This window comes from Martes martes (genome assembly GCF_963455335.1).
Source record: "Martes martes genome assembly, chromosome: 4".
Taxonomy (NCBI): Eukaryota; Metazoa; Chordata; class Mammalia; order Carnivora; family Mustelidae; genus Martes; species Martes martes.
In genome coordinates, this window is record NC_137891.1 from 168,288,284 (window position 1) to 168,314,914 (window position 26,631).

General features: G+C 41.8%; 1 protein-coding gene across 1 annotated transcript in view; it reads left to right on the plus strand.

Annotated features, from left to right (window-relative positions):
* Positions 1-26,631, plus strand: part of SNRNP40 (small nuclear ribonucleoprotein U5 subunit 40) — a 35,916-nt gene that overhangs the window by 295 nt on the left and 8,990 nt on the right. The window contains exons 2-6 of the mRNA XM_080802475.1: positions 2,035-2,164; positions 3,458-3,551; positions 5,295-5,460; positions 18,684-18,806; positions 25,957-26,077. Coding sequence (XP_080658601.1) covers positions 2,035-2,164; positions 3,458-3,551; positions 5,295-5,460; positions 18,684-18,806; positions 25,957-26,077 — 634 coding nt within the window. The remainder of the gene's footprint in view (positions 1-2,034; positions 2,165-3,457; positions 3,552-5,294; positions 5,461-18,683; positions 18,807-25,956; positions 26,078-26,631) is intronic.

Below are 26,631 nucleotides of genomic sequence, written 5' to 3' on the forward strand. Positions count from 1 at the left end.
GGGGAGCACTATGAAGGTGGCCAACAACCCTGCAGGTGCTCCCTTCGTTCCCGGGTTGGACGCCTGTTTTCAGCGTCTCGACCACCCTGTGAGGGGGCGTTAGAATTAAAGTTACAGACCTTGAACTCAAAACCGGTACCAGGGCTTTTTCATACTTAATCTTCCACAGAGAGCCGGCATAGAGTAAACATTCAGAAAAGGTTGTAGAATGGATGGATGAATGAATGAAAGAATGAATGAATGAGGGGAGGAAGGAAATAAATGAGACCCGCTCGCTTTGGGACTTTGGGCAAGTTGCTCTCCCCTTTGTTTCTTAGCACTAGTGCTGTTATTAACGACAACCGAACAATCGCTAACATTCATTGAGTCCCTGCACCCAGGGCTTTGTGTGTGAAAACTCCATTAATCTTGGTAACAGCTTAAGAGTTAGGAACTCTTCTTAGTGCAGTGTCTTGTAAATTTACCTGGTAAATGATAGAAAGAGACTTTACACCCCCAATCCATGGTCTTAACTGCATTTCTTGTAAGATGGAGGTAATGATCACATCTCTTTTCCTGTGCTGTTAGGCTCAAACCAAGAAATATATGTGTGTCCTCTCTCAACCTTTCCACCGGCGGGTGAGCAAATCCTGCTGGCACCATCCTCAAAATATATATACCAAATTGCTACCCCTTCTGCCACCTCCACCACTAACTCGTGGTCTAAGCCATTATTTTCTCATCTGGCATTATTGTAGTGAGGTCCTAACAGGTAATCCTGTTTCTGCTGTTGTACGGTCAGTCTATTTTCAGTCCGGCAACTGGAGAACCTTGCTAAAGGTCAGATCATGTTTCCCTCAGCTGAAAACTTTCAGTGGCTTTCCACTTCACCCAGAGTTAAACCAAAATCCTTAAAATCTTTTGCCCATTTTCCGTTTACCTCTTAGATCTACCTATTTTCCATTGCTGATCCTGCTCTTTTCGCTGGCTTCCATGCTCTTGCCTGGAAGCCTTTGCATTTGCTGCACTCTACCAGAATGCTCTTCAAAATGGTTTACACACTCCGGCTCCTCCAAATCTTTGTTCAGATATGCCGTTTTTCAGAGAAGGCTTTCCTGACTACGCTGCTTTAAATTGCAGTACCCTATATGCATTAATCCACGTTGCTTTTTCTCCAGAGCACCTACCACCTGCTGTATGTTTTGTTTTCTCTCTCCCTCTCTCCTCTTCCTCCTTTCCTAGAACACAAACTCCATTGTTTATTTTGTTCAGTACTACTTTTCCAGTGCCTAGAAAAATAGCCCGGCACATAATATTTTTTTGACTAAACCATAAACTACTAAAGATATTTGGCACTTACAGTGCACCCATCCTTCTCTCTGAAAAAAGTATCAGCCTGGGTTTCGTTGAATTGTCCAAGCCTAGGCTTGGTGTCAAGACCATAATCAAAACTACTGGGTAATATGTACACTGCAGGATGGTTGGGAAGCGCAGTCCAGTCATTAAATGAGCTAAAGACTGGGAAAACAGTATTGAATGACACAGGCAGGGTCCCTACACTTACAAGGCTGCTTTTCTACTGGGGAAAAAGAACAAAATGTGTGAGCAAATATTTAAGGTAATTTCAGGCAGTGGTAAGTGCTGTGAAGAAGTACAGTAGGAGTAATGGAATACAGAGGGGAGGTGTAGTGCTCCTTGAGTTTGAGTGATCAAGGAAAGACCTTCTGAAGAGGAAACATTGGAGGGAGCTGGACACAGGAAGAGGATTCCGATCAGGACCAACAAGTGTAAGGATCCTCAGACAGAAATGAGCTTAACATGTTTGAGCAATTAAAAGTTGGCTATGGGACCAGAGGAGAGTGAGCAAGTAGTTAGTAAACAGGTAGACACTAGACGCTACAGCAGGAAGGGATCAAATTGGAAACATAAGTTAATATAAGAAGAGTTGCCATTCTCTAAATCAGGAGAAATCTACTCAATTATTGTTTCCCATGTCTTTTCCACCCTCTTTTGCCTGTATGTAGTGACTACTCTGTACTTCTGTCTTTTGTTCAGGGACCTCCAAGGTGTTCCTCCCTTCAGGCTCCAATCATGCTGCTCTCAGGACATGAAGGGGAAGTGTACTGCTGCAAGTTTCACCCCAATGGATCCACCTTAGCATCTGCAGGATTTGATCGACTGATATGTAAGTGATAGTTTCTGAAGTTGAAATAATTGCTGTCTGCTAAGTTGTGATTATTTTTTAAAACCTCAGTGCCAAAGAAGGTTATCAGTCTGAATCGGTCATGTCACAAACTACATAGCTAATATGCTAAAGCAGTACAATAAGAATATTGAATGATCTTGGGTATAGACCTCAAGGTCCATGTGGTAAATATAAAAGGGATTATGTTACTAGTTGGAAAGTAAGTTGCCCTACTTTGAGAATATCTTCCTCATGGAGACAAATCTTGAGTGAATTGAGCCAGACAAGAGATCTAGGCATACCGGGTTAATGGAAGTAATGAGGGGAGAGAGAGCATTTCCTTTTCCCAAAGATGTGAGACCTTCCTCTTGATCCACTCATAGAATCCTAGCATATGGGAAAGAAGGGGGGGTGGGGATTGTAAAGTGGCAACTCAGTTGGATAATCTCCCTGTAAATCACTAGGATCTGCATCCAAGAGGCACCTGTCTGGCTCAGTCAGTAAAGCATGTGACTCTTGATCTTGGGGTTGTGGGTTCAAGCCCCATGTTGGGCGTAGAGATTACTTAAAAATAAAATCCTAAAAAAAAAAAAGAGTTCAGGGCACGTGGCTGGCTCAGTCAGTAGGGCATGCTAGTATTGATCTTGGGGCTGAATTCAAGCTCCATGTCGGGTGTGGAGCCTACTTAAAAATTTTTTAAAGGGGCGCCTGGGTGGCTCAGTGGGTTAAAGCCTCTGCCTTCGGCTCAGGTCATGATCTCAGGGTCCTGGGATTGAGTCCCACATCGGGCTCTCTGCTCAGTGGGGGGCCTGCTTCCTCCTCTCTCTCTGCCTGCCTCTCTGCCTATTTGTGATCTCTCTTTCTGTCAAATAAATAAATAAAATCTTTAAAAAAAAAAAAGATTTTATTTATTTAGGAGAGAGAGCACGAACAGGGGAGGGGCAGAGGGAGAAGCAGACTCCCCACTGAGTGGGGAGCCCAATGTGGGGTTTGATCCCAGGAGCCCAGGATCATGACCTGAGTCAAAGGCAGACGCTGAGTGGACTGAGCCACCCAGGTGCCCCCCCAAATTATATGTATTAACTAATTTTTGTTAATCTTAAGAAATATGAAAATATTACATTATTTTTGTTTTTGGTGTCAGGAAAATTGGTCCAGCCAGTAGAGCCAATAGTGTTCCAAGGGAGCGTAATCTCAAAACCATTGTGGTAAATTTATAAGTACCTTTTCTGTGGCTAATGATGAGTTTTCTTTTGTGTAGTAATGATCATATAACCCGTGTCTTCCTAACAGTGTTGTGGAATGTCTATGGTGACTGTGATAACTATGCTACATTGAAGGGACACAGTGGAGCCATGATGGAGCTGCATTATAACACTGATGGCAGGTGAGTAAGTAGTCTGCATAATAGAATGACAGCTGCTTTCATACTAATTTTTCTTGGCATCCTTTCACATTTCATCCTTAAGTTTTCTGTCTCTCTGGAGACTTCGCTGTCAAAAACTACTGCATTTTTGGCAGTTACTTTATTATCCTATCACTGTCAACCCAATCTCTTGTTCCATGTATGCATTTATAAATACATCTCTATCTAACATCAACAGCCCAGACAATTTCTTTTTTAAGACATAAAACATAATTTTATATGCAGAAATCAGCTATTCTTACTATACAAGCAATAAAATATTTACTTTGAGAAACTCAAAAATATATAAATTAAAAATAGCCCATATTCCTACCACTCCAAAGATAATCACTGTTAATATTTTGTTAGTGTTTCTCAAGTTTTTTTCCTGCTTAAAGCTATTTGGTTTTTTGTTTTTTGTTTTTTAAAGATTTTATTTATCTATTTGACAGACAGAGATCACAAGTAGGCAGAGAGGCAGGCAGAGAAAGAGGGAAGCAGGCTCCCCGCTGAGCAGAGAGCCCGATGCGGGGCTCGATCCCAGGACCCTGGGACCATGACCCGAGCCAAAAACAGAAGCCTTAACCCACTGAGCCACCCAGGTGCCCCAAAGCTATTTGGTTTTACATGTACATTAGAACTTCATGTATGATCTTTTCTGCTGCTTTTTTCCTTTAACATTATTCACCTAATGTATCATTTATTAGAACATACATTTATCATAAACATTTTAATGACTGCCTAATTTTACAATAACTATATGTAATATAGAAATGTGATTATGCAAAGTTAATTAATCCCATTAGGTATTTCAGTGAACATTCATAATTTTATACCTCTGACCTTTAAAATCCTAAGGTCCCTAAATCAACTGGTACATAGCCTTGTATGCATTTTTCCTGTTAATATTTGAGTAAAGAAATCCTTATAAAATCAATTATAACTTAGAAATCATTGTCAGGGGCGCCCAGCTGGCTCAGTCCAAGGAGCATGTGATTCTTGAGCTTGGTGTCAGGAGTTTAAGCCCCTTGTTGGGTGTAGAGATTACTTAAATAATAAAACTTAAAAAAAAATCATTTTCAGAGATGAAATAAAAAACTTTGAACTTTAGAGAAAGGGTTAAAGTTACTGAGTCACTGAGTCAAGAATTGCCACAGTCTGTCTTCCCACTATAGCAGGGAGTGATTAAACATTTCCAGATGGGAAAGTGTTTAAAGCGTCATCTATCAAAAAGGAGGAAGAGGGGGCGCCTGGGTGGCTCAGTGGGTTAAAGCCGCTGCCATCGGCTCAGGTCATGATCCCAGCGTCCTGGGATCGAGCCCCGCATCGGGCTCTCTGCTCAGCAGGGAGCCTGCTTCCTCCCTTCTCTCTCTGCCTGCCTCTCTGCCTACTTGTGATCTGTCAAAATAAAATCTTTAAAAAAAAAAAAAAAAAAAAAAAAAAAAGGAGGAAGAGATTGGGGAAACTGCTGTATTAGGTTGGGATATATCATGGGGACTGACAGAAGGACATTTTTTTACATTTTCATGGGGTAGACCACATAACCCAGTCTAGAGCACTGGTAGGATTTGGTAGGTAGGGTGAGGCATGCCTACATCATGTGTCAGGCTGGCAACAGTACAACATGTCAGTGGCCTTAAAGAGTTTGGCACATTTTGGCAAGTGGGGAGGATGGATGGCTATTATTCGTCTTCACTTACTTGTTTTTTGTTCTTCCTCTTACAGTATGCTCTTCTCCGCATCCACAGATAAAACTGTGGCAGTGTGGGATAGCGAAACAGGTGAGAGGGTTAAAAGGCTGAAAGGACATACTTCCTTTGTGAATTCCTGTTACCCGGCCAGGAGGGGCCCCCAGCTTGTCTGCACTGGCAGCGATGATGGGACAGTTAAGGTGGGTGTTGTCTGTCTGTATGTTGCTGGTTCAGAGGTTCCATAATGTGAACTTAACTTTGCCTTCCACCTATGGCGTAGCCTCCTCTCCACAACTTTGTTTGAGCAGTCATTTCCCAAAACAGAGGTCTTTCTGTTTTTACTTTAAGATTTTTTAATTTGAGAGTGAGAGCAAGTGGGGGTGAAGGGGAGCAGACTGGGAGGGAGAGGGATAAGCAGACTCCATGCTGCTTGTGGAGCCCAGTGCAAAGCTCAGTCTCATAACCCTGAGCTCATACTCTGAGCCGAAACCAAGAGTTAGCAGACACTTGACTGGCTGGGCTGCCCAGGCACCCCCAAAACAGAGGTTTTTTAAAATAACAGGCAGTATTGGGGCGCCTGGGTGGCTCAGTGGGTTAAAGCCTCTGCCTTCGGCTCAGGTCATGATTCCAGGGTCCTGGGATCCAGCCCCACATTGGGCTCTCTGCACAGCAGGGAGCCTGCTTCCTCCTTTCTCTCTGCCTGCCTCTCTGCCTACTTGTGATCTCTGTCTGTCAAATAAATAAATAAAACCTTAAAAATAAATAAATAAATTTAAAAAAATAACAGGCAGTATTTTTAAGGATCTTGTAGAATGTTAGAACCATGTTGAACCTTTGTGACTTGGAATAAAATGGACCACCTGAATTGGATCCCTTTTTTTTTTTTTTTTTTTTTTAAATTTATTTGTCAGATTGAGAGAGAGAGAGAGAACACATGCACAGGCAGGCAGAGTGGCAGGCAGAGGCAGAGGGAGAAGCAGGCTCCCTGCCGAGCAAGGAGCCCCATGCAATGCGGGACTTGATCCCAGGACACTGGGATCATGACCCAAGCCGAAGGCAGCCGCTTAACCAACTGAGCCACCCAGGCATCCCCTGGGATTCTTGACTGAGCTGTTTACCTAATTATGTGATCTCAGGCAGTTCACTTTTCTGATCCTGTTTCTCAGTCATGTCTTACAAAGCTGTTGTAAAAGTACAGTCACTGTATAAAAAGGTCAGTATATGGTTTAGTAACAAGATCCTTTAGTTCAGTGATTCCAGCTTGTCTTCATGTCAGACTGCCTGAAGAACCTGTTAGAAATATCCAGGTTCTCAGGACGCCTGGGTGGCTCAGTCCGTTAAGCTTCTGCCTTCAGCTAAGGTCATGACCCCAGGGAGCTAGGATCAAATCCCACATTGGGCTCCTTGCTCAGCAGGGAGCCTGCTTCTCCCTCTGCCTGCTACTCCCCCTGCTTGTGCGCTCACTCTCGCTCTCTCTCTTTGACAAATAAAAGATAAAATCTTAAAAAAAAAAAAAAAAAAACTCAAGATTCTAGTTCAGTAGGTCTAGAATGGGAATTTTTGTTTTTAAATTAAGACTTTTTTTAAGAGCAGTTTTAGGTTCACAGTAAAATTGAGGAGAAGATACAGAAATTTCCCATATATCCACTGCCCCCACACATGCATAGCCTCTCCTGTGATCCCCCACCAGAGTGGTACATTTTTTACAATTGATAAACCTACACTGACACATCCTAATCACCCAAGTCCATAGTTTATATTAGGGCTCACATTTAGTGTTATACATTCTGTGGTTTGGGACAAACATATAATTACATGTATCCATCACAGTGGTATCATACAGAGTATTTTTTCTGCCCTAAAAATCCTCTGTGCTCTTTCTGTTCATCCCTCCCACCCCTGACAACCACTGATCTTTTTACTGTCTCCATAGTTTTATCTTTTTTGAGATTGGTTTCTTTTACTTGGTAATAATGCATTTACTTGGTAATAATCCATGTCTTACAGACAGCCTCTCCTCTCTTGTCCTGCCCACCACTACCTCGTAGTGTATTCAGTAAATTCCTGTCTCCTTAAAAAAAAAGATTCTTCCATGTCTTTGTAGCTCATTTGTTTTAGTGCCAAATAATATTCCATTGTCTGGACATAACACAGTTTATTCATTCACTTACTAAAGGACATCTCAGTTGCTTCCCAGAGTTGCGGTTATGAATAAAATTGCTGTAAACATCGATGTGTGAGTTTTGTGTGGACCTAAATTTTTCAACTCTGTTGAGAAAATACTGAGGACCACGATTGCTAGATCATATGGTAAGAGCATATTTAGTTTTTGAGAAACCACCAATCTGAGTGCCCAAGTGGCTCAGATGATGGAGCATGCAGCTCTTGATCTTGGGATTGTAAATTTGAGCCCCACGATGGATGTAGAGATTATTTAAAAATGAAGCCTTAAAAGAAGAAAGAAACCACAAATCTGTCTTCCAAAGTAGCTGTACCATTTTACATTCCCACGAGCAATGAGCGAGAATCCCTGTTGCTCCGCATCATCATTTGGTGGTGTCAGTGCTCCAGATTTTGGCTTCTCTAATAGGTATGTAGTCGTACTTCACTGTTAGTTTAATTTACATTTTCCTGATGACATAAGGTGGAGCATCTCTTCATATGCTTTTTGTCGTCTGTGTACCTTCTTTGGTGAGGTGTCTGTTAAGATCTTTAGCTCATTTTTTTTTTTTAAGATTTTATTTATTTATCTGAGAGCACAAGCAGGGGGAGCAGCAGGCAGAGGAAGAGGGAGAAGCAGGCTCCCCACTGAGTGGGGAACCTGACGTGGGGCTTGATCCCAGGATCCTGAGATCATGACCTGAGCAGAAGGCAGGTACTTAAGCAACTGGAGCCACCCAGGTGCCCCTTTAGCTCATTTTTTATTTTTTTATTTATTTTTTTAATTTTTAATTAATTATTTATTTATTTATTTTTAAGATTTTATTTATTTATTTGACAGGCAGAGATCACAAGTAGTCAGAGAGGCAGGCAGGGAGAGAGGAGGAAGAAGGCTCCCCGCTGAGCAGAAAGCCCAATGCGGGGCTCGATCCCAGGACCCTGAGACCATGACCTGAGCCGAAGGCAGAGGCCTCAACCCACTGAGCCACCCAGGTGCCCCCCTCTTTAGCTCATTTTTTAATCGTGTTGTTTGTTTTCTTATTGCTGAGTTTTGAGAGTTCTTTGTACATTTTGGATAATAATCCCTTATCAGATATAAAAATATTTTCTCCCTGTCTTGTGGTTTATCTTCTCATTCTCTTGACATTGTCTTTCTCAGGCAGAAGTTTTTAGCTTTCATGAAGTCCAGTTTATCAATTATTTCTTTCACGGATTGTGCCTTTGATGTTGTATCTAAAAAGTCATTGCCATACCGCAGGTCATCTGTGTTTTCTTCTGTTACCTTCAAGAAGTTGTACTTTACATTTAGGTATGTGATACATTTTGAGTTAATTTTTGTGAAAGGTGCAAGGTCTGTGTCTAGATGCATGTTTTTTGCATGTGGATGTCCAGTTGTTCCAGTGCCTTTGGTTGAAGAAACTCACTTGCTCCATTGCTTTTGCTCCTTTGTCAAAGATCAGTTGACTGTATTTATGGGGGTCTATTTCTGGGCTCTCTGTTCTCTTCCATTGATGTATTCTTTCTCCAGGACCACACTATCTTTGATTACTGTAGCTTTATAGTAAGTTTTTTTTTTTAAGTAATCTCTATACCCAACCTGGGGCTCGAACACACCACCCCAAGATCACAAGTCACATGTTCTTCCAACTGAGCCACCCAGGTGCCCCTACAGTAAGTCTTGGAGGTCAGTTATCATCAGTCCTCCGACTTTGGTCTTCTGCTTCAATATTGTGTTGGCAATCTTGGGTCTTTTGTCTCTATATAAACTTTAGAATCAATTTGTTGATTGCCACAAAACCACTTACTAGAATTTTGGTTGGAATTGCATTGAATCTATAAAGTTGAGAATGACAATATTGAGTTTTCCTATGCATGAACATGGAATGGCTCTCCATTTATCCAGTTGGGGGTTTTTTTGGTTTTGTTTTGTTTTTGTTTTTTAAAGATTTATTTATTTATTTGACAGAGAAAGAGAGACAGCGAGAGAGGAAACAGCCAAGTAGGGGCAGTGGGAGAGGGAGGAACAGGCCTCCCACAAGCAGGGAGCCCAATACAGGGCTCAATCTCTGGACCCTGGGATCATGACCCAAGCCAAAAGCAGACGTTTAATGACTGAGCCACTCAGGCACCCCTAGTTCTTTGATTTCATTCATCAGAGTTTTGAGGTTTTCCTCATTTAGGTCCTGTACATATTTTGTTAAGTTTATACCTAAATATTTCTCTATTTTGGGTGCTAATGTAAATGGTTTTTGGTTGTTTTGTTTTTTGTTTTTTGTTTTTTTTTTTTCATTTTAAGAACCAGAATTTTTAAACCTGTTCTTCTTTTTTTTTTTTTTTCCTTTTCTTTTTCAAAGACTCCATTTATTTATTTGACAGAGAGAGCACCAGAAGGCAGAGAGGCAAGCAGAGAGAGAGAGAGGAGGAAGCAGGCTGCCTGCTGAGCAGAGAGCCCGATGCGGGACTTGATCCCAGGACCCTGAGATCATGACCTGAGCTGAAGGCAGAGTCTTAACCCACTGAGCCACCCAGGCGCCCCATAAACCTGTTCCTCTTCTGATTTGATGTAGCAGGTCTGACAATTCAGGAGCCATTGATCTCATCCAGCATCATCATTTTACTTTTTTATCATTATTTGTATTTGAGTTTGGTTGATGCATGTTAAATGAGATACAGGTATACAGCATAGTGATTCAGCAGATTTATACATTATGCTACACTCACCATTGCACCCTCCTTTTCAAATGAGGAAAATGAGGCCTAAAAAATAGTGACTTTTATTTCAGGGGCACATAAGGACATACTACTTTGTAGGACCAATCATTTTATTCTTTCTTTGGCATGAATTTTGGGTTCTGGGTAGTCTTTTTTCTTTTTTCTTTTTTCAAGATTTTATTTATTTATTTGACAGAGATCACAAGTAGGCAGAGAGGCAGGCAGAGAGAGAGGAGGAAGCAGGCTCCCCGCTGAGCAGAGAGCCCAATTCGGGGCTCGATCCCAGGACCCAGAGATCATGACCTGAGCTGAAGGCAGAGGCTTTAACCCACTGAGCCACCCAGGCGCCCCGTCTTTTTTCTTTTTTAAGATTTTATTTATTTATTTGACAGCGAGCAGAAACACGGAGAACAGCAGGCAGAGGGAGAAGGAGAGACGGGCTCCCTGCTGAGCAAGGAGCCCGACAAGGGGCTTGATCGCAGGACCCTGGGATAATGACCTGAACCAAAGGCAGATACTTAACCCAGGGCAGCTTAACCACCCAGGTGCCCCTTTGGGTAGTCTTTTAATGATTAAACTAGGATGGATTTCGAAGGAGTACATCTGAGAAACCACACTAAACCTATGATTGTTGCTTTTTAAATGAATTTTTTTTTCTTTTCATAGTTAAAGGTTGTGACACTGACATACTGAATCATCTACTTTGGGATATTTTTCTACTAAATCACTTTTTTCCTAAGGAATTTTGTTTATATTCATCAAGGGACTGCTATATGATAAACACCTAGGAACTTACTCATGTTTGTTTCCGGCTTCACTTCCTTTACCTTTTCTCTGACTTTCTTTCTTTTTTCTTCTTTATCTCTTTCCTCATGTTTATCTTTCTGCCTTTACTTGGCTTTTCTTTTTTCAACTACTCTCCATTGTGAATATCTCTCTGTTTTTTTTATTATTATTATTTATTTATTTGAGAGCACAAGGGGAAAGTGGGGAGGCGGGAGACAGGGTGAGAGGGAGAAGGAGAGAAGCAGACTCCCTGCTGAGGGCGGAGCCCTGAGATCATGACCTGAGCCAAAATCAAGAGTCAGATACTCAACCAGCGGAACCACCCAAGCACCCCTTTATGTCTGTCTTTTCTATTCTCCTTTTAGTTTCTTACTTTTCTTCTCTCTTAATTAAACATGATTTGAGGGGCACCTGGGTGGCTCAGTGGATTAAAGCCTCTGCCTTCAGCTCAGGTCATGATCTCAGGGTCCTGGGATTGAGCCCCACATCGGACTCTTTGCTCAGTGGGGAGCCTGCTCTCCCCCCACCCCTGCCTATTTGTGATCTCTGTCTGTCAAATAAATAAATAAAGTCTTAAAAAAATGATTTTAAATAAATATTTTATTACTGAAAGTAGTATTTATTTATTTATTTTTTTTTTTTTTTTAAAGATTTTTATTTATTTATTTGACAGAGAGAGATCACAAGTAGGCAGAGAGGCAGGCAGATAGAGAGAGGAGGAAGCAGGCTCCCCGCAGAGCAGAGAGCCCGATGCGGGACTCGATCCCAGGACCCTGAGATCATGACCTGAGCTGAAGGCAGAGGCTTAACCCACTGAGCCACCCAGGCGCCCAGTAGTATTTATTTTAATGTGCATTATGTCACATTACCTGAAGTGACTGCTTTTTTTTTTTTTTTAAGATTTTTATTTATTTATTTGACAGAGAGACAGTAGGCAGAGAGGCAGGCAGAGAGAGAGGAAGGAAAGCAGGCTCCCCGCTGAGCAGAGAGCCTGATGCAGGACTCAATCCTGGGACCCCGGGATCGTGACCTGAGCCAAACGCAGATGCTTAACCAGCTGAGCCATCCAGGTGCCCCCATACTAGTAGTTTTCATACTGTTTTTAACAATTCATTCTTTCTAATAAAGCAATTAGGAAATCATTTTTTAGGGGCACCTGGGTGGCTTAGTATCTTCCTTTGGCTCTAGTCATGATTCCAGGGTCCTGGGATCAAGCCCCGTGTCCGCTCCCTACTCAGGGGAGAACCTGCTTCTCCCTCTCCCTCTGCCCCTCCCCCTGCTTGTGCTCATGTGCACATGCTCTCTCTCTCTCTCTCAAATAAATAAATAAAATCTTTTCAAAAATTTTAAAGGAAATCATTTTTTATATTATATATAGGTTTAAAGCATACATATTATATCTTTTATATATGTAAACATATATATAAATAAATATTGTTCCCTTTTATAAACAATTTAGTCCTCGTGCCATTACACAGACCAAAGCAGGGAAGGTGTTTGGGTTAGAGGTGCGGGTGGGCCATCGTGGCCCAAAGTGGTGTCAGGGCCCAAGTGAGGTGAGGAAAGCATCCATGCAGGATGGGAGCAGTCCATTGTAGGGAGATGGAGACTGACAAGGGTAAGGATGGCATCCACATGACACAGAGTAGGTAGCCCAGTATGGGGAATTGGAGGGGAGAGCAGCCCCACATAAAGTCAGTGCCTAAGCAGGGTAAAAGTGTCATCTGTGCATTGGTGGGGGAGAAAGTATGGGTATGAGCTTGAGCTGAGAGTGTCCACATGGGATGAGAGCAGTTTAGGTCCAAAGTCTGAGGCTAAGGGTAGCATTCCTGAGGAAAGGCAGCCTGGAGAGGGATATTAGAGCCAGAGCAGAGTGAAGGGAGCATTCATACAAAGGGATAACCCAAATGGGGTGAGGAAGGGGTCCACATAGGAAATGTGAATCACAGTTCAAACAGGGAAAGGAAGACATTCATGCAGGGGAAGGGTAGAAAAGGGTATAGGAGATTAATTACATACAGGAATCTTCATCAGGTAAGTATAATACGTATAACGGGAGGCAGACTTCTCATTGTCAGAGAAAGGAATTACCAATACAGGAGAGAGGACTAAAATGCATCTTGTGTTGCTGGCATTGAACTGGATGTATCAGTGAGAACTTGTGAGATTCAACACATAAACAGATAGGTATAGAAAAAACAATAAGTGTATGCTTACGGATGTGCATGTGCCTGTGTGTGCATATATTGGCAACTGTCCACTGAGAGGGTTTAGGAACAATACCCCCAAAGCAGTGAGCACATCTACTGGGCACATCTTGGTCTTTCAATACCATTTTCCACTAAAGAAACCAGGACTCCTTATTTCAGGACTGGGCAGGGAAAGTACAAGATGAACCTGGAACATCTTATGCAAGAATGCTTGTCAAAAGAACATCTTAGGGGCGCCTGGGTGGCTCAGCGGGTTAAAGCCTCTGCCTTCAGCTCAGGTCATGATCCCAGGGTTCTGGGATCGAGCCCTGCATCGGGCTCTCTGCTCCGCAGGGAGCCTGCTTCCTCCTCTCTCTCTGCCTGCCTCTCTGCCTACTTGTGATCTCTGTCAAGTAAATAAATAAAATCTTTAAAAAAAAAAAAAAAAGAACATCTTAATCAAATGATCAACTGAAGAGTATCCATGATGGGACAAATCAAAATCATGAGCCACTCAATAAAATACAGTGAGAACGCAGCATCACTCCAGTGAGATTCCTGCCAAAGAGGCATAACTTGAATATAATCATGAAGAAATATCAGACAAACCCAAACTGAGGGACATTCTACAAAATAACTATCCTATTATTTGAGAAGCATCAAGGTCAAGAAAAGTCTGAGACACTCTTCCAGGCTGAAGGAGACTAAAGAAACATGGCCCATAAATTCAGCACATGAATCTGAACTGAATCTCTTTGCAATAAAAGACATATTCAAGTTGTGAAACTTGAATGAGATCTGAGGATTGGATGATAGGTTGTGTTAAGATTTTATAGGAATATATATACACACATATATACACATATATATGTATGTATGTATTATATCTCTTTTTTTAAGATTTTTTAAAATATGTATTTGAGAGAGAGAGAGAGCATGAGTGGGGTGACGGGGCAGAGGGCGAGGGAGAAAGAGGTTTCCTGATGAGCAGGGAGCCCGATATGGGACTCTGTTCCAGGACCCTGAGATCAGGACCAGAGCCAAAGGCAGACACTTAAGGACTGAGCCACCCAGGCACCCCAAAGATTTTACTTACTTAAGAGAGAGAGCACATGAGCAGGGGCGGGGGGCGGGGGTGGATAACAGCAGAGGGAGAAGGAGAAGCAGACTCCCCACTGAGCAGGGAGCCCAGCACGGGGCTGGATCCCAGGACCCCGGGATCATGACTGGAGCCAGAGGCAGACGCTTAGCCAGCTGAGCCACCAGACACCCCTGTTATGTGTATCTCATAGGACAAACACACTCAGGTATTTAGGAGTGATGAAGCTCTCGGGTCGTGGTTCCAGAGTCAGCTCAGCAGGGAGCCTAACCCAGGGCTCCATCCCAGGACCCTGGGACCATGACCCAAGCCAAAGGCAGATGCCTAACCGACTGAGCCATCCAGGCGCCCAAGGCATGGGACTTTGGATCTCAGGGTTGTGACTTCGAGCCCCATGTTGGATGTAGAGATTACTAGAAATAAATAAACTTAAAAAAAAATTTTTTAAAGGTAGATCCATGTTATATAAGTTTATTTTTTTTTAAATAGAGCCTAATTGTTTATAGAGTCTAGGGTTCTGGAGTTGTTGTACCTAATCTTTATCTTCTTCTATTGTTAATAGTCAAACAGCTATTGAAAATAAATGTTAACTTTTTAAAACAAACATATGTTTAGTATTTATAAGAAATTAACACTTAGTAAATTCAACATGAATGTAATGGAATCAGACAGTACTAAATTCTTGTCCTTGTTTTGCTCTTGACCTACTGGGTGATTTTCATCAGGTTAGTTTTATCTTTGCGCTTTAGTTTATTCATCCATGAAAGTTGGGATTAAACTAGATGGCCTAAACATAGTAACTTTTAAACATTTTTTAAATCACAATCTGCATTAAGGAATACATTTTATACTATGACCCAGAATATACTCCCCTCAGTTCATCTGTGTTTATGAATCAACCCTTTCTATAGGGGACATTTTTTTCTATATTTTTTTTTAATGGGGATAAAATTCACATAACATAAATTTACCATTTTAACCATTTTAAAAGGTATATAATTCAGTGGCTTTTAGTATATTCACAATATGTGTGCTCATCACCATGATCCAATACCAAAACCGCCTCCCTCCCAATAAAAATTAGAAAAGGATGGGAGCAGTCCATTATAGGGAGACGGGTACTGACAAAGATAAGGGAGAGCAAAAGAGAAACCCCATACACATTTAGCAGTCAGTACTTTTTCCCTACCTTCCAGCCCCTGGCAACCACTAATCTCCTTTTTGTCTCTATGTACTTGCCTCTTCCGGGCATTTCATATAAATAGAATAGAATCATATAAGTGGCCCTTTTGTGTTCAATTTCTTTCACTCAGCTTAATGTTTTCAGGCTTCATCCTTGTTGTAACATGTATTAATATTTCATTCCTTTTTAACACTGCTATAAAGATTGGTGTACAAGTTTTTGTTTCATTTCTCTTGGGTATATATCTAGGAGGGAGATTGCTGGGTTGTATGGTAATTCTGCTTTAGCTTTTGGGGGAACATCCAGGCTTTTCCACAGCAGCCAGATCATTTTGTATCCCCACCAGTGGGGTTCGAGGTTCCAATTTTTCCTCACCATCACTGGTTAGTTTCTGTGGTTCCTTTTTTGTTTTTGTTTTTGTTTTTTTGTTAATTATAACCATCCTAGTGAGTGTGAAGCAATCTCTAATCATTGTTTTGGTTTGCATTTCCCAAGTAATTCATGATGCTGAGCCTCTTTTCTTGTGCTTACAGCTCCTGAAAAGAAATGTTTATTCAGGGCTTTTGCCCATTTTGGGGGCTATTTGCAATGTTGTTGAACTATGGGTTTTTTATTCTGGATACTAGATCTTTATCAGATACATGATTTGCAAATATTTCTCACACTGTAGGTTATCTTCTCATCTCATTTTCTTGATACTATCCTTTGATGTACAAAAGTTTCTCATTTTTATGAAGTTCAGTTTATGTTTTCTCTTTGGTCACTTGTTCTTTTGGTTTCATAGCTAATAATTCATTGCCAAATCCAGGGCCATGAAAATGTACCCCTGTGTTTTCTTCTAAGAATGTCATAGTTTTAACTTTTACAGTTAGGTCTTTGACCCACATGGAGTACATTTTTCCATATGGTATGAGATAAAGGTCTGCTTTCATTATTTTGAGTATGGTTATCCAGTTGTCCTGTCATCATTTTTTGCAAAGACTTAATTTCTTTTTTTCTTCTGTACGGGCCATACTTTGCTTTTTTGTGTGTGTCATAATTTCCTGTTGAAAACATTTGAATATTATAATGTGGTAACTGTGGAAATTAGTTTCTCCCAAGGGTTTGTTGTTGCTGCTTGTTTAGTAAATTATCTTGCTCTTTTTCCTTTTTTTTTTTTTTTTAAGATTTTATTTATTTATTTGACAGAGAGAGATACAGCCAGAGAGGGAACACAGGAAGGGGAAGTGGGAGAGGGAGAAGCAGGCTTCCCGCTGAGCAGGGAGCTTGAGTCGGGGCTCAGTCCCTTAGATCATGACCTGAGCCGAAGGCAGCTGCTTAATGACTGAGCCACCCAGGCGCCCCACCTTTTTTTTTTTTTTAAGATTTACTTATTATTTGGGGTGCCTGGGTGGCTCAGTCGTTAAGCATCTGCCTTCTGCTCAGGTCATGATCCCAGAGTCCTGGGATCAAGCCCTGCATCAAGTTCCCTGCTCGGCGGGAAGCCTGCTTCTCCCTCTCCCACTCCCCTGCTTGTGTTCCCTCTCTCGCTGTGTCTCTCTCTGTCAAATAAATAAATAAAAATCTTTTAGAAAAGAATTTACTTATTATTAGAGAGAGAGAGAGAGCATGAGCAGGGGGAGAGACAGAGGGAGAGAGAATCTCAAGCTGACTCCCTGCTAAGCACAGAGCCCAACACAGGGCTCAGTCCCAGGACCCTGAGACCATGACCTGAGCCGAAACCAGACATCAGCCACACAACTGAGCCACCCAGGCACTCCTATTAAGTGAATTTTCTGAACTAATTTTATAAAGTCTGTATTATTTGCCATGTGTAGCCACTGAGATCTCTGTTGCATTAGCTTGGTGGCTCACTAATGATTTGACAGAGATTTTCTTAATCACTTGTGGGAAAAAACCTCTCCCCAGTCTTTGCAGACTCACTGCGGAGCGGGGGGAGGGGGGGGGTGGATTCTGTCTTTACCAGGCAGTTTACAGCTTTGTGTCAGTTTACAACTTTCTGTTAGCCTTCACTTCCTGCTTGTGCGGAGCTTGTGCAGGTCTGCGAGAGAGCTTAGGACCTTCTCAGGTCTTTTCTGAGCGTGTGCCAGACACGGGCATGCAAACGGCCTTCTAGAGTCCTAGGAATACGTCAGCTTTTCAAAGCCCTTTTTCTCCAAATTGTGTCATTCCCCAGCTTTTCTCTCAAGCTTTTTGGTTTGTGTACAGTTTGCCCCAACTCTCATCCCTGGCCCCAGACAGCAGAGGCTAATGCATTTGCCTTTAAATGTTTTAGACAAATGCCTCTGCCCTGGCAGAGTTCCAAGTTATGCAAAATGAAGTCAAACCTTTTAAGTTCATCCTTCAGGGAGCCACCAGAAAGTTAAAAACAACCACAGTTCTTTGAGAATAAGGTCCATTCTGGTCCCTCTGGTATAGGAACCTATACTGGGAATATGGGCCATTGTCTTCAGAGCTCTTGCTGAGTAGGAGAGGGAGACAGGGTAAGTTAAAACACTACAAAACTCTTACCAAGACTCAGGAGGGTTTTTTTCCTCATTAAGCATTTTACTGGTTGCTACAAAGTTTTGAATAGTTTCTAGAGTTCTGATAAAGTTAATTCTGCCAGGTTTTTTGCCACATAACTCTCTGCTTTTATAGAGGGACAACCTTTTAGCATTCCCTACTCTGCCGTTTTCATTGATGTAACCTCTCTCTGTATATTTTTTAATGTGAGCCACAGCCCATTAATGCTGCAGTTTGAAAGCCTGGTCTGACATCCTTGCTGTGCAAAGAGCATATGAACTAAGCAAGTAGAGGATTTCCATTCTAAGGCATGTTGATGAACTGTGATTATTCATACTTTAACAAAGGAGTCTGAAAATACAACCAAAGTGATTTGTTATCCCAACTTTCAGATACATTGGCTAAATTATGTCACTTCTCACCATGTTAGTAGAATATCCAGACAAGTTTCTGAATGGTGTCCCTGTTAAAAATGTATTTACCTGGGCACCTGGGTGGCTCAGTTGGTTAAGCCACTGCCTTCAGCTCAGGTCATGATCCTGGAGTCCTGGGATTAAGTCCCGTATCGGGCTGTCTCTGCTTTGCAGGGAGCCTGCTTCTCCCTCTCCCTCCGCCTGCCACTCCTCCTGCTTGTGCGCGCACTCTCTCTCTCTGTCAAATAAATAAATAAAATCTTTTTAAAAAGAAAAAAAATGTATTTAACTCTACAAAATCCTTAAGATTTAGGATGTACTATGCAATTACTTGCAATGATATTTGACTATAGACCCTCCTATTCCTCTGCTTCAGCTGTGGGACATCCGGAAGAAAGCAGCCATCCAGACATTTCAGAACACCTACCAGGTGTTAGCTGTGACCTTCAATGACACAAGTGACCAGATTATTTCTGGTGGAATAGACAACGATATCAAGGTATGTTTAATGTTTGTGTTACGCCTCCTTTTCACCTGTCTCCACTCGCAGTCTTTTCAAACTTCTGAGTTTGTGATAGCTTTGTACTTTATACCAACTACAAGGAAGATAGTAACTTAAATCTTGTTTTCTTTCTGCCCTATCCTCATTGACTTCTAAGTCAAGGGTTGCATTATAACTCATATAAATGCCATCAGGGACCAGACAGTTCATGTGAAGTGAGGCCCCATGTGTGGAGTCTGTGAACATGAAGAGTGCATTCCCTGGCTAAAGACATTTGCAACCTTTTTTTTCCCCTCACTCTGTTGGCCTGCTGAGATAGCGTTGAATCAACCTGTGATTCTCAACTTTGATCTCTCAGTGTGTCTTTCTCTTTGAGACTGCAGAAAGGAAGTTTCAGAGAATCCACAGCCAAGAAAGAGGGAAGGCAGTGATGTTGTGAGAGTGGCGGTGGTCCACACAGCAGCACAGCGTACTTGTGCTTTTGACCAGTTGACTTGGATTCTAACCCCATTTCTGTCATTTCTAGTTTCTTAGGACTGCAAGCAAGTTCTTTAACAGCCTCTTAATAACCACAATAATAATGTCTACCTCATGGGGTTGTAGTGAGGATTAAATGAATCTAATGCATTAGAGCACGTAGCAGTTTCTGGACATAGCAAATGCCAGTGGCTGGGAAGTGTTTTAGGGGTTACACAATTTGCATCTGTCTTTACCTGTTGGCTTCCTTAAGTGTTTCAAAGATTTTTGGCCTTCTGTTTTACCTTTAGAGTGATAACTGTGGGTAAATATCCAGCTTCCTACTGTCCCTACCTAAAAATTGTGCTGTGTGCCCTTCCCTCCCTGCCTCCTCCGCTGCTACTACGGATGAAATGTCCTTGCTTTTGTTTAAAGGTAGTCCCTTCAATGGAAGGATTTCAGCTCCTTTTCCCTGACTGGGCCCTCATGCCGTCTGTTTTCCCAGATCCTCTGTTTCCAGTCTGCTCTTCCTGTCTTCGCATCAGCACTCCATTGTGCTCAGTTCTTGGCGTTAGGGTGGGGAGTCTTCCTTTCATTCCACTTCCTCTTGTTTTTGCCCTGTCGGTCTTCCCCTTCACAGCCAGACTTCTTTCATGGTGGTGACAGCAATAATGTTACCATTACTGTCGGACCCTTACTGTCAGTGTCAGGCCTTGTTCTTCAAGCTTTCTCTTACTCATTTAAGCTTCACAGCACCCTATGAAATAAATGCTATTCATGCCATTTTACAGGTGAAGAAACTGAATTAAGAGAAGCCCGGCAAAACCCAGACTCGGGTTTCAGAGTCCTGCTCTTAATGCCTATGAGAAGTGCCCCCTGACAATTGTTCTACATTCACTGTCTTCAGTTTCACCCCATTTCATTCCTCCACTCCATGTCTCCTGATCACTCCTCAGCAGTCTGGCTTCTGCCTCCATTGTTTCATTGGTGACCTTCTCTTCAAGGTCACCAATAATCCTCCTCCCTGTTCCTAAATTCAGTAGATTCTTTTAATCTTTTAATAGTTGTGACAGTATACTCTCCTACCCCTCTGGCATATCATTTTCAAATACCTCTGAGAGCCATTCTCTCTATATATACTTGTCAGGTGAACGTGATAACCACTACACTATGGAAACTCTCTATATATATTTGAAATGTCATTATTCCCCAAGGTCCTTTCCTAGGTGCTTCTCATGTATCCCTTTTCCCTGGACAGTTCTCACCTAAGTCCATGACTTTATCATCTGTATGCTGACTTTATATTTCCGGCCCAGATCTTCAGCTCCAGACCCCTGTATACAGCCAACCTCTCAACATTCCCCCACTTAGATGTCCCATAATACTTGAAAATTGACCATTTCCAAAATTTAACTTCCCATCCCTTTTCTATCTTAAAACTGTATGGAGAATGTCAAATCAGGGCATGGGAACTTAATTAGATCATCTTAATAGCTAATGCAGTATTTCCCAGAGAGAAGTTTGGGAGCCCATTAGCTTTAGAATCACTAGAGGGCATCTCATACACATGACAGTAGGTTAGTGTCATTAAGCTATTATAATTTTCATACTTTTAAAATTATTAAGGGTGCCTGGCTGGCTCAATTGGTAGAGCATGTGACTCTTGATCTCGGAGTCATGAGTTCAAGCCCCCCACATTGGGCATAGAGCTTACAAAGAAAAAAAAAGAATTCCCATTAAAAAATAATAATAAAATAATTATTAAAGTTTACGAATGGCAAAATCAAGTTTGTTTTGTGTACCGTTTTATGAATGTTTATGGTTGCATAGATTTGTGTAACTACCACAAACAAGGTACAGAACAATTTACATCATCCCCCAAATTTTGTAATGTTCACTTGTGTCAAACCCTCTTTCCATTCCTAACTCATTCCAACCATTGATCTCTTCTTTGTCCTATAGTTCCTTTTTGTAGAATATCATACAAATGGAATCATACAGTATGTATAACCTTTTGAGACTGGCTTCTTTTCTTTAAGTCTGAGAATTTGATGCCCTCATGTCCTCTATGAGGATAGATCAGCTTAAGAATCATACTCTTGTGCTAGGAAAACCTTCTTATGACATACAGTGTGGCTTATTCCACATTCTTTATCCTAGGCTCTTCCTGGGTTTTCTCTAAACAGATATATTTAATTATGCTATAGTCCTTAGGGGGTACCCGATCCCTTTTTAGGATTTGAAGGTTTTCCATGACCTCTCAGACACGCACTGTATGTTATACCTTCTGTCAGGGTAGGCAGTTTCTGCAGACAGCTAATCGCAACTCTGTTCTGAAGGCCGAATTTATCTCACAGAGAATGTGCAAATAAAGTTCTATAAGTACAGTAGTAACATATGTCACTAGGTTTTTTTCTAAAAGGATGTCCTTCAGGGGTACCTGGGTGGCTCAGTCAGTTGAGCATCTGACTCCTGATCTCAGCTCAGGTCTTGATCTCAGGGTCAGGAGTCCAAGCCCCACATTGGACTCCATGTTGGCTGTGGAGCCTACTTAGAAAATGAATGAATGACCTTCATATTTCTTTGAGAAGTTCCCTGATTCTAGTTTCGTGTAATTTGGTGAATTATTTCCTTCTTAACTATAACTGTGTTGTTTTTTTGTTTTTCTTTTCTTTTTTTTTAATCATAGTGGTTTTTTTTTTTTTAAGATTATTTTATTTATTTATTTGACAGAGAGAGAAATCACAAGTAGGCAGAAGAAGGCAGAGAGGCAGGCAGAGAGAGAGGGAGAAGCAGGCTCCCCGCCAAGCAGAGAGCCCGATGTGGGGCTCTATCCCAGCACCCTGGGATCATGACCTGAGCCGAAGGCAGAGGCTTAACCCACTGAGCCACCCAGGCGCCCCAATTTCTTTTCTTTTTTTTTTTTTAAGGTTTCTTTTTTTTATAAGGGCTTTTTTATAGGGCTTTTTTATAGGGCTCAAACTCATGAGTTCTAGGTCAGGAGTCACACGCAGGATGCCTCAGTGGCTCAGTCAGTTAAGTGTCTGCCTTCAGCTCTGGTCATGATCCCAGGGTCCTGGGATGGAGCCCTATGTCAGTCTCCCTGCTCAATGGGGAATCTGCCCCTCCCCCAAGTATGTGTGTGTGTGCACGCTCTCTTTCTCGCTCCAAAAAATAAATAAATAAATAAATGAGTGATAAGTAAATAGGAAGTCTATTCTGTCTACAAATATTCAAGTTTTTCTGCCAATGCTTTGTTTTCAGGATTTTTATTTTTATTTATTTTTTTTTTTAATTTTGAAGATTTTGTTTATTGGGACGCCTGGGTGGCTCAGTCGGTTGAGCTGCTGCCTTTGGCTCAGGTCATGATCCTAGGGTCCTGGGATCAAGTCCCACATCGGGCTCCTTGCTCAGCTGGGAGCCTGCTTCTCTCTCCACCTCTGCCTGCTTGTGCGCACGCTCGCTCGCTCTCTCTGACAAATAAATAAAATCTTTTAAAAAAAATTCTATTTGTTTATTTGAGAGAGATGGGGCACCTGGGTGGCTCAGTGGGTTAAAGCCTCTGCCTTCAGCTCAGGTCATGATCCCAGGGTCCTGGGATCGAGCCCTGCATTGGCCTCTCTGCTCAGCGAGGAGCCTGCTTCCCTTCCTCTCTCTCTGCCTGCCTCTCTGTCTATTTGTGATCTCTGTCTGTCAAATAAATAAATAACATCATTTAAAAAAAATACTATTGATTTGAGAGAGAGAGCACAGAGAGAGGGAGAAGCAGACTTAACACTGAGCAAAGAGCCCGATGCAGGGCTTGATCCTAGGACCCTGAGATCATGACCTGAGCCAAAGGCAGACGCTCAACCAACTGAGCCACCCAGGCACCCCAGAAATTTTTTTTTTTTAAGAATGTACCCAGTACTCCAAAATTTGGGGAAAATTTCTACTCTGCTCAACTGTTTCTAGCATGAAAACTCATATTGTTGATGCCCACTAACCAGAGACCCAAACATTCACTGAACAACTGATTTGGGCACTTGGAAAATATCTTGCTTAAATTAGTTCTTTCTGCCACAAATCCCAGATACACATTGGTTGTGCACAAATGATGTGCGCAGGCCACAAGAAGGAAGGTCTGGAAATGGTGCCCAAGTGTTGTAAGGGATGGCACATTTCATTCTCTCCTAAAAAAGCTAAAGACCTCAACAATGCCTTCTCTGAAGAGAAGGAACAATAGCTTGGACAAAAACATCAGCCATTTCAAGCTTTCCTGATTATTGAGGCAGCAAACATCCTGACACCAAAATCACTGTATATAAAGTATGTTGGGTTCCACACATGAGTGAGTTATTGATGGGGAAAGTGGAGTTGTCTGCCTTATGTATTGCTTTGACATACAACACCAATCATTTCTAGGTAAGAGAAGTGCCTTAAACAGGCAGGAAAAAAAATTTTTTTTTTTTTTTCACTTAGAAAAACTACATGGCGTATTAAATCAAATTTGGAGGAAATTCTGAATAATACCAATGACCTTAACAAAATTGCTGTTCTTCTTCCATATGACATTTCAGACCATTTCTTTTTTTTTTTTTTAAGATTTTATTTATTTATTTGACAGACAAGTAGGCAGAGAGGCAGGCAGAGACAGAGAGAGGAGGAAGCAGGCTCCCTGCTGAGCAGAGAGCCCGATGTGGGGCTCGATCCCAGAATCCTGGGATCATGACCTGAGCCGAAGGCAGAGGCTTTAACCCACTGAGCCACCCAGGCACACCAATTTCAGACCATTTCTGTTGGCTTTAATTTTTTTTTTTTTTTTTTTTTTTTACGTAGTTGCAGTCTGTGTAAATATATAGTGTTTTGTATTTTCCTATTAGCTTAATAGCTTATTATTGGAACATTTTTACATTTGGTCTTCAGAGTTATTTTTAGGAGTTGCTTAATAACAGCTACCAAGTATTGAGGGCCTGCGGTGTACCAGGCATCTGCTAAGCATTCTATTTGTCATCTTCCGAACAGCCATAGGAAGTAATGTTGCTATCCCCATCTTATAGACCAGAAACAGGCTTAGAGAGGGTTAGTAGCCCAGTAACTCTTAGGACTTGGGCAGTCTGACCCTAACTCCTCACTCTTCCACTCTTCTGTACTCTTTTTTTTTGAAGATTTATTTTTGAGAGAGAGAGTGGCAGAGGGAGAAGCAGATTTCACCGCTGAGCAGGGAGCCCAATGCGGGGCTCCATCCCAGGACCCTAGGACCATGACCTGAGCCAAAAGCGGACACTTAACTAACTGAGCCACCTAGGTGCCCATGCTCTACTGTCTCTAGCATGAGATCCCATAGTGTTGCAGTATGTTTATGGGCCGTAACTTAATGAACCATTTGTTTTCCGTGTTTGACATTAGGTTATTTTTAGTCAAACTGTTTCTTGCCTTTCCCACCCAGACAACAGTGAATCTACAATTTATCTTTATTTTTAATAAATATGCTTTTCCATAGTATATGTGTGTATGTGTGTGCATATAACATTAAATGAAAAATTTTAAGCATCTGTATTTGTATATTATCTTGTTATATATATTTACGTGTAATCATAATACCCTTTTCAAATGATATGTTCACTTGTTTTTCTGTAGTTCTAATAGTTTAGTTAAAATTGCTAAGAGTCATAGTTTAAGTATTTTAAGCTGACACTTAGTTTTTTAATTCCTAATATATTTTGTTATGATTTAAGAATAACCCCTGCAAATTCTTAACTTTTGTTAAATTTTATTATACTATTATAAATAACATTATGTATTATATATAATAAATATGTTTATGTATAATTTCTATGTAGTTACATATATAAAAAAGTTATGTAAGTTTATAGGCCTTTAGTCAGACATATAGTAAGTTTGACTCCCTTTTTTAGAAAGACAAGGGTGGGGGTGCCTGGGTGGCTCAGTGGGTTAAGTCTCTGCCTTCGGCTCAGGTCTTGATCTCAGGGTCCTGGGATCGAGCCCCGCATTGGGCTCTCTGCTCAGCGGGGAGCCTGCTTCCTCCTCTCTCTCTCTCTGCCTGCCTCTCTGCCTACTTGTGATCTCTGTCTGTCAAATAAATAAATAAAATCTTAAAAAAAGAAAAAGAAAGAAAGACAAGAGCAGCCCCGGGTGTCTCAGATAAGCATCTGACTCTTAATTTCGGTTCATATCGTCATCTCAGGGTCATGAGGTTGAACCCCACATCAGGCTCCAGCTCCATGCTGGGTATGGAGTCTGCTTAAGATTCTCTCTTTCCAGGGTGCCCAGGTGGCTCAGTCGGGGCATCTGCCTTTTGGCTCAGATCATGATGCCAGCATCCTGGGATGGAGTCCTGCTTTGGGCTCCCTGCTCAACAGGGAGCCTGCCTCTCTTCTCTCTGCCTACCGCTCTGCCTGCTTGTGCTCTCTCTCAGTCGAATAAATAAAATCTTTTTTAAAAAGATTCTCTCTTTCCCTCTCCCTCTGCCCCTACCCCTACTCGCACTCATGCTTTCTCTCTAAAAAAATTTTTTTAAAAGACAAGAGTTTTTTTCCTCTTGACAGAAATCCTCTATTTTGTGCTTAATACTGGGCCCACAGCCAGATGGAGAGGGGATACCAATTTCTCCAGGCAGTTGACTCTTTAGTAACTATGTTTCTTTGCTATTCTCAATTTGATTTCTGGGAGCACCTTTTTGTTTTTGTAGGTCTGGGACTTGCGCCAAAACAAGCTAACCTACACCATGAGAGGCCATGCAGATTCGGTGACTGGCCTGAGTTTAAGTTCTGAAGGCTCTTATCTCTTGTCCAATGCAATGGACAATACAGGTAACTATGGAAAGGAAAGCTCTCCAAGGGTCCAGACACTGTGGACCTCAAGGTCTACAAGGAAAGTTGGCATTGGATGCTAGAAATGTGTACTGGGATAAATGTGGATCTAAAGAAAGAGTCAGGACACCTTGGTGGCTCAATGGGTTGAGCCTCTGCCTTCGGCTCAGGTCATGATCTCAGGGTCCTGGGATTGAGCCCCGCATCAGACTCTGCTGAGCAGGGAGCCTGCTTACCCCCTTTCTCTCTCTGTTTCTGCCTGCTTCTGTGCCTACTTGTGATCTCTGTCTGTCAAATAAATAAATAAAATCTTTAAAAAACAAAAGAAAGAGTCAAGTGTGGTTCACAGGTTTCTGCCAGGGCAACTGGGAGAATACGTTGTAATAGAAAAACCTTTAGAATATATAGTGAAGAAGCCAGGATTCTCGTCCCAAATCTGCCTACTCTAATCCTCAGACAACTTTGCTTATCGCTTTTAAGACCTGTTTCAACTCTGGTATGCTGTGGAGCCAGGCAGTGTACGAGAAGCTCCTGGTGATTAGTAGTTTGTTGAG